General features: G+C 41.3%; 1 protein-coding gene across 1 annotated transcript in view; it reads right to left on the reverse strand.

The window, feature by feature from the left end:
* Positions 1 to 1357: 1357 nt before the first annotated feature.
* The window catches only part of SLC35B4 (solute carrier family 35 member B4), a 36901-nt gene continuing 26662 nt past the window's right edge, over positions 1358 to 11596 (reverse strand). Inside the window, exons 4-10 of the mRNA XM_007466569.1 lie at positions 11275 to 11324; positions 8824 to 8905; positions 8544 to 8604; positions 6919 to 7028; positions 5501 to 5576; positions 2627 to 2702; positions 1358 to 1812 (exon numbers count right to left, since the gene is read on the reverse strand). Coding sequence (XP_007466631.1) covers positions 1566 to 1812; positions 2627 to 2702; positions 5501 to 5576; positions 6919 to 7028; positions 8544 to 8604; positions 8824 to 8905; positions 11275 to 11324 — 702 coding nt within the window. The 3' untranslated portion in view covers positions 1358 to 1565. The remainder of the gene's footprint in view (positions 1813 to 2626; positions 2703 to 5500; positions 5577 to 6918; positions 7029 to 8543; positions 8605 to 8823; positions 8906 to 11274; positions 11325 to 11596) is intronic.

Consider the following 11596-nt stretch of genomic DNA (forward strand, 5'->3'; position numbering starts at 1 on the left):
ATCCACATTTTATGTAACAAAAAACCCGAGCAGCCTAAGGGACTTCCCCAAAGCAACCCGGTGGTTCTAGGACACTTATCGCAGATCCGTCAGAGAATAGCTCCAGATAGTAGAATAAACACACCACACCCTGGGTGAGCTCGAGAGACCCTGAGAGCCAAACCTCGATATAAGAACACAACCTGAACCCAGCGCAGAAGGAGAGGCCTCTGTGTGCAAAAAGATGGGCTGGTTAAGTCTGACGGCCTCCAGAGCACGTACCTGCGTGAGACAATGAAGGTCCGAACTGAGTGAAGGACAAGGGAGTAAAAACACTGACTTTCATGCTCTCCTCTTCTCCCGAGTGATCACAACCCCCACGAGAGCACACACACACCTACATGTGGCATCCTGACACTTCTTTCTCAAAGTTATCCCATGGGAGGAAAACCAGACCTTTGAAATGATTAGCAAAAGGGGGGCATGTTTCTATCAATACATATGATAAAACACACACACTCCCATACCCATCAAGAACAATTAAGATGACAACCCCCCCCAAAAAAAAAAATTTCCATTTTAGTTGTGATTTGGCCTGACTGATACACCACACCCACACCCACTGAATATATTGGTTCACTCATTAGCCTGGCTGGTCATAACTATCAGAGTTGCCAGGCGGAACTGACCCTCTCTGGTTGAGAAGCATTTCAAAGGCTTAACCTCCCCCACGTGGAGCCCACCCTCAGTGCCTGTCTGTGCTCTCTGGGTGCCCCTGCCCCCAGAGCCAGCTTCTGGGCCATCCTGGCGTCACCAACTTAGCTCGAGGCTAATGAACCAGAAAACTGAGAGAAGACAGAAAACGTCTCTTTCCCAATTCATACACAACCTTTCTTTCTTATTAACACTGTGCCATACAGAGATGCTGCAGGTTTGTTCTAAGTACAGAAAGCAAAAGGTGTGAAAGCATATGACTTTTGCATAGAAACAAAAAAAGGAAAAATGTGGGAAAGGATTCCCACCAGTCCTGCCCCAGGGTCACCAGGGTGCACAGGGACACCTGCTTCTTTCCCAACACACAGGAGAAAGCCCAGCCCCAGCATCCCGGTGCGTCGGTTCACCCGGCCACTCGGTTGTTCCTGGTTGGGGGGGTGCCTGGAGCATCTGCCTGAAAGGTGCTGCTGTGGGTGGCAGGGTGATGGAACAAGGGGAAAGGTCACAGGAGGATAGAGACTGTTATAGCAGAGAATCATCAGGACAGGGATAATCTTGTCCAAGACCGTAGATGTAAAACTACTAGCCCTGGGGACTCAGATTTCAATAAGCAAGTACAGTGCTGAAATTCTGGTAGAAACAACAAATGTAAAGGCTGTCCAATAGTGGAGAACTGTTCTTTTTTCCTATTTCAGGGTTGGGGGCTTCTATTCAGGGTCCACAAATGTTGGTCTGTATAGGCATGAGAAATCTGAGAAGTCCGTCCCTCTGAGGATTCTCTGGCACATGGGGGGTGATTCAGCATTAACCAAGGTGAAATGGTGGCCAGCCCCTGGTTCACTAGCCTCGGGTCTCTCTACTCCAGGAGGGCCTCAGCTCTTCTTGGCCTCCTTCTGAGGCTGGCCTTTGGTGGTTCCCAGGGTGTTCCACACCTCTGTGTACATTAGGGTCCCAATGAAGACAAACAAGGTGCCCAGCCAATGCCACCAAGTGAAAGGGTTCTGGAAGTACAAGATGGAAAAGACGAGGCTCACAAACTTGCGTAGAGTCACGACGAGGGTGACGGTGAGGGAGGTGCATTCTGTGGTCAGGATGAAGACGCCCTGGATGCACACGTACCTGGAGGGGCAGGGTTAAGGTGGTTTTCTGTAGACAACCCAGAGATCAGTGGGTGAACCTTCTGTTCTAGGACCCAAAAAACATGGGGGTTGGCTACAGCTGCCCTGAGGCTCTTCCTTGCTAGAACATCCTGCAGAATTCCTGGCCTGCCATTGCATTTGTGGATCCTAACTTGAAACTGCCTGAAAGCCTCCTATTATTCTTATCCTCGATTCTTGCCAGAGTTTACAGAGAAGTCGCCTCCCCAGTAACGACAGAAGGTAACACTCTCAGTAAGGTGATCACACCTCCTCCCAAAAAGAACTCTGTAGGGCAAATGAATGAGGTGACTTCAGAGGAATGAGGTCAATCTCAATCTGTTTCATTGTTTCAAAGACTCAATGATTTTTATAATGGACTTACCGGTGGTTCCAAAGAGCCATTTTAAAATTCAGGTTTTACTTAATTTGAAATTTCTTGCAGGATTTTGTGGCAGCTTATGAAACATCCTAGGACACTGGAAAACTCCATGTAGAAATCACAGCACATTTCTGTCATATACTGATCCTTAATTACCCATTGATTTCTACACCTCCACCCAGAGCTTTTCCTTCCTGGTGCCCTGGGACTTACTGACCCTCCACACCACCAACATCTCTTCCCCCCTTCTTCCCGCAACAAAGGAGCTCACTGGATGGGCCTGTCTGTCTCCTGCTTACCACAGAAGAGATCAAGGCAAAAGCGAAACTCATGGCACTGCACCATTAGAAGAATAAACATTCCTATGCCAAAATACCACAGCAAAGGCCATATGGCAGAGGGGTGCAAAGGATACTGGGTGATGACATTCATGAGGAGGTAGAACCACATGATGGGCACTATCACACCAACAACTGGAACCTGATATAATTCTGCAAAGATTAAGAGAAGAGAGAGTTGTATCACTTCCGACAGCTTATGTTTTCATCTTTTTGAACAAAGTAACACAGATGAACATAATAGAAATAGAAGCGTTATTTCTCTTGCAAATACATTTGGATCATACACCACTTACTTGCCTTGATTTGAGGCTACACCAGCCTCAAGAGTCATTACATTGGTTTCTTAAATTATAATTTGTTTTACTTTTTAAAAAAACTCTTTACCGTTCACCTGAATAGGACCCCACTTTACAGAGAAAGAGTGTGAAACACAGAGAGGTTCAAAATGATATGGTCTTAACTGACAGTTAACACAAGATGTAAGATAACCCATAACTAAATGCCATTTGGAAATATGTTCAATCCTTAATCAAAGAATTCTAAATTATACAAGGCTGTACCATTCTATATCTATTAAGTTAGCAATTGAACATTTATAAATAATATCCTAATCTGGCAAGGTGGTAGTGGAAGTAGCAGCCATTCAGTGGGTGATAGTATAAATTGGTGTTTTTTTTGTTTTGTTTTGTTATAAATTTATTTATTTTATTTATTTATTTTTGGCTGTGTTGGGTCTTCGTTGCTGTGCGCGGGCTTTTCTCTCTAGTTGCGGCGAGCGGGGGCTACTCTTCGTTGCGGTGTGCGGGCTTCTCATTGCGGTGGCTTCTCTTGTTGCGGAGCATGGGCTCTAGGCGCACAGGCTTCAGTAGTCATGGCTTGCAGGCTCTAGAGCGCAGGCTCAGTAGTTGTGGCGCACGGGCTTAGTTGTCCCACAGCATGTGAGATCTTCCTGGACCAGGGCTCGAACCCGTGTCCGCTGCATTGGCAGGTGGACTCTTAACCACTGCGCCACTATGGAAGCCCTGGTGGTGTTTTAAAAATCAATTTCACAATATGTATTAAGGAGCCATAAAAGTATTGCTTCTTATTCTTAGGAATTAATCCTAGTTAATTCAACAGAAAAAAGTTTTATATATTTTGCAGTCATATTTATAATAAGGAAAAAACTCTGAATCAATCTAAATGTCCAATGATAGAGCAAGGACTATGTAAGCTAAGGTAAGCAAACTAGATGAGGCTTTATATACTTGACAAAAAAAAAATCGTAAAGATTATATATAGTCATATAAAAAACTCAGAATGAAAGTGAAAAAGCAAGTATAAAATTATATCTACACAAGGATTACAACTAAGAATGTATGTGAATAGAGTCAGGAAGGAAACTGGTAAAATTAAATTAGCTCACGTGTAGGGTGATGAACTGTTACTTTCCTTCCTTTAAATACATTCTTATGTTAGTTTTATATCATGAGACTTGCACACTAAATATGTGGGAGGAAATAAAATATCCAAGATCAGAGAATAAGGACATAGTAATCCTCGAAGGGTCAGTTTTTTTTATATTGCTAAATTGTTTGTGGGGCTTGAATTATACAGCATAACTGAGGAAAGTGTAACAAAGTGATGTTGAGATCTGGTTAGTAAATGAACATTAATTTTCTTTTGCAAAAAATAAAAGTTCATATATATAAATAATTTATTAAAATTGTATGTCTGGACTAGTGGGAAATCCCCATAATTTGGTATTCTATTGTCTTTGAAACACTTAGCAAGTACTGAAATGAAAAGAAAGTTAACAAATGTTATTACTGTTTAATAACTTCAGAGATTCACTGTATCAATTTGCTGAGGAAGGACAATCAGTATGACATAAAGTATTTAGACAGATGTACAGTTCCCTTAGAATATTCAAGGATAACACGTTCATCTGAGACACTTAAGCAAGAGAAAAAAATGTATACTTCACTTAGGAATGATTCTAAAGATTCAACTTTTTGAAAGCAGACATTAAAAAATTTTTAATAAAAATACACATCCCTGTGACTTTTAGAAGGAGCATTCTAGTAACTAAATCAATATCAATCCTAAGGAATTTGATAATGTGTTTATTTCCATAGCCCTTTGCTATGTGGGGACTCTTAGAGACCTTAAAAACCACTGCGTCAAAAATCAGCTATATGTCAATTATACCTCAATAAAAAAAAGTCAGGGGCTTCCCTGGTGGCGCGGCGGTTGAGAGTCCACCTGCCGATGCAGGGGACACGGGTTCGTGCCCTGGTCCAGGAAGATCCCACATGCCGCGGAGCGGCTGGGCCCGTGAGCCGTGGCCGCTGAGCCTGCGCGTCCAGAGCCTGTGCTCCGCAACGGGAGAGGCCGCAACAGTGAGAGGCCCGTGTACCACAAAAAAAAAAGTAATAGCTAACTTATACTGTAGACATTTGAACTAATTTTGTTTACTCCTGCTGCCTAACTGCCCTGTAACTAGGAAAAAGCCCTGTCATCATTTTTGTTCCTCCTTGCTCAGAGGCAGCCTGGCCTGGATCTGTAAGCAGACTGCCTTTCCCAGCAGAGAACAGGAGTAAAGAAGCTGGACTGCTGCCCAACTTCTCACGGCTCCAGTCACTGCAGTATTATTACTATTTGTTTGCATTCTCAGAACATCATACATTCCACCTTCAAATGCAAACACAAATTCCACAGCAAAACAGAAAATTTGAAGATACTGTCTTACTTCATTTGCAAATAATTGAGAAGTGCCTATAAAGGCTTTTGCTGCTGCAACCACTGATTAATGGCACTATATTCCAGGAAGGTGGAATAGGGACTGCTTCCGGGGTGACAGATGATTTGGATAAGATCATGAAAAAAGCAGTGGTCAAGTCAAAAGTAAAATGAAGACGCTGCCTCTGAAACTGTTAGGTAATTCTACTAGATAACCCCAAACTCACCAGAATTATTGAATAGAACCACATGGTCATAAATGTCAGAAGCCAAGAAGATGAAACCAGGAAGTGGAAGGGCATGCTAGGGGAAGAAACATTTCATGTAAATTTAAGTGCAAAAACATTATAGAAGAATTAGAGTATCTTTACACTGACTGAAAGTTTTACAAGTTGCTTAACAAGCAATATCAAGAAAAGCAAGTCAGACTTATTTATTAAGTTAAAAGTATCCAGTGCTACTGACCACTTACATTGTAGGGCATGATATCAACCCCCAAATTACAGTTCTTGCCCTTTGAAGTCTGGTGGTCATTACACACAAAACAAAAAAATAGAGCCAGCATCCTTTCCTCAACAAAAGGGAATGGAAAATTGAAACACAGTCATTCTGCCCAAAGGATCTGCTACATTTTACTATTTTTGAGAACGGTTCAACAAATATAACGGATTTAAAAATTATATGGAATGTGCAGGCAGATTTTAGGGAGTTCAGGAAACTAGTGGGAAAAGAGAGTGGAGGACAATATGAAGTCAGGGATAAAGAAATGAAGACAAGAATAAAAAGAGATTGAAGAGGAAGGGGAAACAATAGGTAAGCAAAGATAAGGTGCTTGACAACAACCCACCACTACCACCTCCGAGATAACAAGGAATCACAGTAAACATTTACCAAGCAGTCAACTATACACCAGGTACCATGCTAAAAGAAACACGGAAACCAAACAGAATGTTCCTTTATTTTTTAAATTCTCAGCCGCATACTCTAGTTCTAAGTAAATGTCTCAAATTGCTTGTCTGCAACTTCAGTACAAATGGTTGGCAGGGAAGGAATCCCTGAGATTACTGAATCTGGAGGCAATGATATCACCATGACCTTGAGGAGCCAGGCATTATTTCAACAGAAAAGACGGAGGAGAAAGAGGAAAGTTAGAGGAGGTGGCTCTAGATCAGCAGTTTCAAACAAGAAGCGAAAGCGTATATAATTAACTAATTAAACTCTCCATCACAGGAATAAAGCCCATCTGAGGGACTTACTCCTCAAATCCCATCCTCCCCAACTCTCCCAAATGCCTGCCCACACATATTCTCCTTGGCATGGGGTTTCTGAAACTTCTATTCCCTTTCTAGGTTTCCATAGTGGTTTCAACTTGATTTCATCTATAGGAACATTGGGTTCCTTGTCCCTTGGGGTTGTTCCTGGTTGGCAGACATGTTCTGTTCACACTGACTGATAATGATCACCTCGTGTAGAGAACTGTGGCAGCCTGTTAAAAGTGCCAAAGTCCGTGGGCCCCAAAACTGTTTATTGGATAATAAATTGATCCTTCAACTACATCAGAAGGATGACATATCACGTTTGAAATAACATATTACAATAACAACTCAATAATTTTCATCTTCCCTGGGTTCAAGAAATTGCTTACATTATAAAACAAAGCCTCCTTGGAGTGTTTCCCAAATTGTTTGTACAGAGTCTCTTGGAAAATACCCATCCTTGCTGACATCAGAAGAGCGAAAGTCAGTGCCCCAATACCTAAAAAGCAAACATCGAGTTACAAGATGCCTGCATTTGCTAAATTCCAGATCTTTTCTTAAAGAACATTAAGTTCTACAAACATTACACACGAAATGTGCAACATGTACAAAATTTAAAAAGAAATAAAAATCAACCACAATATTACCATCCAGTCCTAAACAGTTTGCTATCTCTCTCTGTATATATACTTAGGTAGATATTTTATGCTGAGACAGGATCACAATGAATATATAATTTTATATCTTGCTTTCTTCACGACCTTTTTCCTGGATTTTCCTTCAAGTCACTCATTAAAATTTTTTCAAAAGTATGGCTGCATATTATTCTATCACGTGGATGTACCATACTTAAATGTCTTATAATAGGAGAATGCTTAGATTACTTCCAATTATTTCATCATTAAAATCAATGTACATCCTAGTACATAAATCTTTAGACAAAATATTGATTATTTCCATAGGATAAACTCTTATAAGGGGGATTACTGAGTCAAAGGTTGTAGACATTTTAAAAACTCAATACATACACATACCTTTTTTCCCAGGAAGGCTGTGTCAATTTACCATAAACAGTTTATATGGAAATGGTTGCCTTACTGCATCCTCAGCAGCAATGAGAATAATCATTTATTATCTTGCCAATATAAGAGACCAAAATTAAAAGGTACTGCATTTTGGGTTCAACTTGCATTTCTTTGATTACTAGACTAGCAAGGCTGAACATAAGTTTACTGAACATTAATTCTGTCCCCATGAATTGTGTGTTCATGTCCTTTGCAAGTTCTTATTGGATAAAGTATCTTTCTAATAGCTGATAAAGAGCTTTCTATGTTAAGAACAACAATCTAAAGAGATAAAGTTTCAAAGTCAAGAGGCCAGGAGAAGACAGTTCTTTCATTGCTACTTTTCTTCCATTTGGTCAGTCTCAATATCTTATTGCCATCACTAACTTTCCCCTCTCTATCATACACAGCAAGGGCAAAGCTCTATAGGAGTTGTTTAATTTATTCAACAAAGAGATATTTGTATTTTTAAAAACTCCCCAGGAGATTGTGATGATCCGTCAGGTTTGGGAACGTTGCCATGTGGAACAGCTTATGAGGAAAATAAATCTAAGATTTAGAAATGGGTCCCTTGGAAATTTAAAGAGTCAACTGCTGTAATGTGCCCTCCTTTTGTAGAAGCTTCTGCTCAGCAGACAGATCATAAAGAAATGGATGATACTCTATTGCTCCCAGAGAGTGGGATGGGCAACTAGACACAGACTTTTCTTTCTACACCAGTGGCAACCAAGAAAGCATCCATGCTGTAGAACACGGTACCATGAATACAGACTTTTGTTTGTTTGTTTCTTGAACACTAAGGTTCAGAGATATATAATCCCAGATGCCTCTCTCTTCTATGGCATAATTTGTTTAGCCGAAGCTTCTTGCCAAGAAACATATCCCTTAGGAGAAACCTCTCTAAACAGAACTGCAGAGGCAATTAGCTTTATTGTAATTACTGTACTTGCCTAGAAACCACCATGCAAATGCCTGGAATCCATCATTCTCACTCGAACTGGACAGGGAAGTCTAGGAAATAAGAAAAAATACAAGGTACAGAGACCAGAACTACATTCAAGGGGCCTCAATACAAGGGAAATATTTATGTTACCCATTTCCCTCTACTCTTCTCTTTCAGAGATTTAAATCCTTGTATTACATGAGCATTTACATTTATTATATCATTAATAAGTACCTGGGCCCCCAAGGCAAGTAGTGAATAGAAATCATTTGTGAACAGATTCTTACCACCTGCTTTGCTGACATGAAAGTGCAAATAAATATCCCCACAGACACCAGGGCAATGGAGGTATATTTGAATACACTGTATCTGCAAAAATAAGAAAAAGAGCACCTCAGGAAAGCACAGATACAAATTTCCACAGGACGTTGACAGTCAGATGGTTCATAAGAGTACAAGTCACCAAAACACAATCAAGGGGATCACTTCCCAGCAGAGTCCACGTAAGTCTGTGCGTGAAAGAATCAGGATGCTGACTAGTTTCTAAACAGCGCCCTTTCTGGTGGTGTTTAAGACAGTTTGTTTCCCGTAGTTTGTGCACCAATAGATTGTTTCATCAGAAAACAAAGACAGACCAGACATGACAGCCCATCCTGCTCTCGAGTCCAGATGAAAGCCTGCTAGATCTTAAGGGATGCCTGTTGCTTTTCCTGGCTTCTGGGGCCCAGACCTGAATGTGAAGAGACACAGCATGAGAGGAAGGACGGAAGGAATATCAGGGACAAGCAGCAGGACCCCACGTGCAGAAAAGAATTCAACTGGCCCTTTTCAGGGGAGGGTACTGTCTTTAGGTCTCTTAAATATTGTTTTTAAATGTTGGCATAGTTGGATAAAGCAAGTAATATGAAACTAATAGGACTATTAGCAGTAATAACAGTGGCATTTCACATTAACTAAAATAGGATCAATTAACATCCCTCTCAGGCTCTTGGTGATAAAAGCAAAAGGCCTCAGACAGGAACGAAAAGAAGTTAAAACCTTACATCTGAAGTTTCCTACTCAAATACTTTGTATAGTTCTGGTCACAGCGCCTCAGAAAATGGCCAGCGGAACTGGCTGCGGGGCAGAGCAAGGGGCCAAGCGCACCACGCTGGAGGAGAGAGCGGGCGAGGACGCAGGCGCTGCTGCGGGCAGACAGAAACGTAAGGGAACTCTTCAGTCTGCAAAGATCAGATAGGGAGGTCTAAAATTCAGGCCTAAACCATAATGAAGGCATGGTTAAAGTGAATATAGATTTGGTCTTCAAATCCTGGAAAAGGGAACACACTATAAACTTGACGGGTGCTACTCAAGATAAACAAAAGGAGAGAATTACTAATCCATGATATTAGACAGTTAGCTTAGGGAAATTCCTGTTCTCTGGGGGATACAGACTGGAGAGAGTCAAAAAAGACTTAGAGAGATTCCAGATGACAGACTAAAAACAAGCTCTTAAGGAAAACTGCAGTGTTTAAGGCCCCCCGACATTTGGGGTATGTCAGGAGAATACATTCCTTTTATAATAAGTTCTTTTGTATCCCTGCTATGCGCCAAAATCAAAGGTTGGAAAGAACACGGGTCTGTCCCAATGTGAACTTTACATTACCAAGAAGCACAGGGGTCACTTCAAAGATAACGAACCTGACCATTACCTCCCTGTGCTTCAAAAGAGAGAATGTAGAAATCAACTACAATGGTGCTTATCTGGGGAATACATAAGGCTCAGGAGACAAAGAGCTCATGATAAGGAGCTTTTCATGACACAGCCCTTATAACTTAAAAACTCTAGCTTCCCACACTGAATTGACAGCTACTTTCCAAGCTGGTAAGGAGAGTTTTAGTACTTCGGGCTGGGTACTGAATATATTGAAAAGCAGGCACCAACTTGCACGATTTTGGTCTCAACAGTGAGGATGAACTTCCCCCTGAGAAGTGTTCCAGACTGCATGGGCTGTCTCTGCCCCACACCTCTTCTCCCTGGGAGTGAGGCTCCGAACGAAGGTGAGAGACAAATGCTTGGAAACAGCATCCCAGATACTTCTGATATTCCCCAGCCGTACCCAGAGAGAGCCACTGGTGACAGTTACAAAGAACGGTCCTGAAACTTTTCATCGCATCTTGTTTGGCCACTTGGGCCTTTGTTAGGAATTTTCTTTATAATATGTATGATTATTTCTTAGCTCATTATGTTGTACACTTCCTAGCACTGTACCAGAGAACTTCAGGGAAGCTGGCAATGTTCCACATCTGGGCTCTCCAAGACGGTCACCACTAGCCACATGTGGCTACTGAGCACTTAAAATGTGACTAGTGAGATGGAGAAACTATGTATTTAATTTTATTTACTTTTTAATATTTAAAATTAAATGTAAATAGTCACATGGAGCCAGTGGTAACCACGTGGGACAGTGAAGTTCTAGATCGATTGGCTTCGTAGATTAGTATGGTACTAAAGATTCAACAATGACAAGAGTTTATTAATTCTACACAGAAAATATGCTGCTCCAAAGCCACAGGTGGGGCCTCTTACCTGGTCCACTGCCTCAGGAATGAGCACCACTGTCACAGACAGAACTAAGAAACAAGACAGATGGCCAAGCACAAACTTATCATGACTATGAGAAAAGGAATCCAGATGAGCTTATGGCTGGGGCTCAGCTTATCCTTCCTATACACAAAATATAAAGAGTATTGTTTACCTTTTCTTCAAAATGATAATTCCTAGAATCATGTTGGCAATTAGAGAACCCTGTGAAAAGAGACAACAGAGTTTTAGTGCACTAGGGAAAGGAGATAACACAATTCAAGATAAGTATGAACAGGGGCAAGGTGGGGGAAATAGCTGGAAAGGAGGAGGTTAGGATGAATGATCAGTGAGGTACACCATGTTGCTAGGATGGCAGAAGTTACAAACCATAACAATCTACACGTAAAATAATACAACATTTTAAAGTTGACAATGAGAATAAAAATGATCAATTCTCATTAAAGGGTCAAAGCTAAAGCTGGGCTAGCAGGAAT

The sequence above is a fragment of the Lipotes vexillifer genome, unplaced genomic scaffold (assembly GCF_000442215.2).
Source record: "Lipotes vexillifer unplaced genomic scaffold, Lipotes_vexillifer_v1.1 scaffold71, whole genome shotgun sequence".
NCBI classification, from domain to species: Eukaryota; Metazoa; Chordata; class Mammalia; order Artiodactyla; family Lipotidae; genus Lipotes; species Lipotes vexillifer.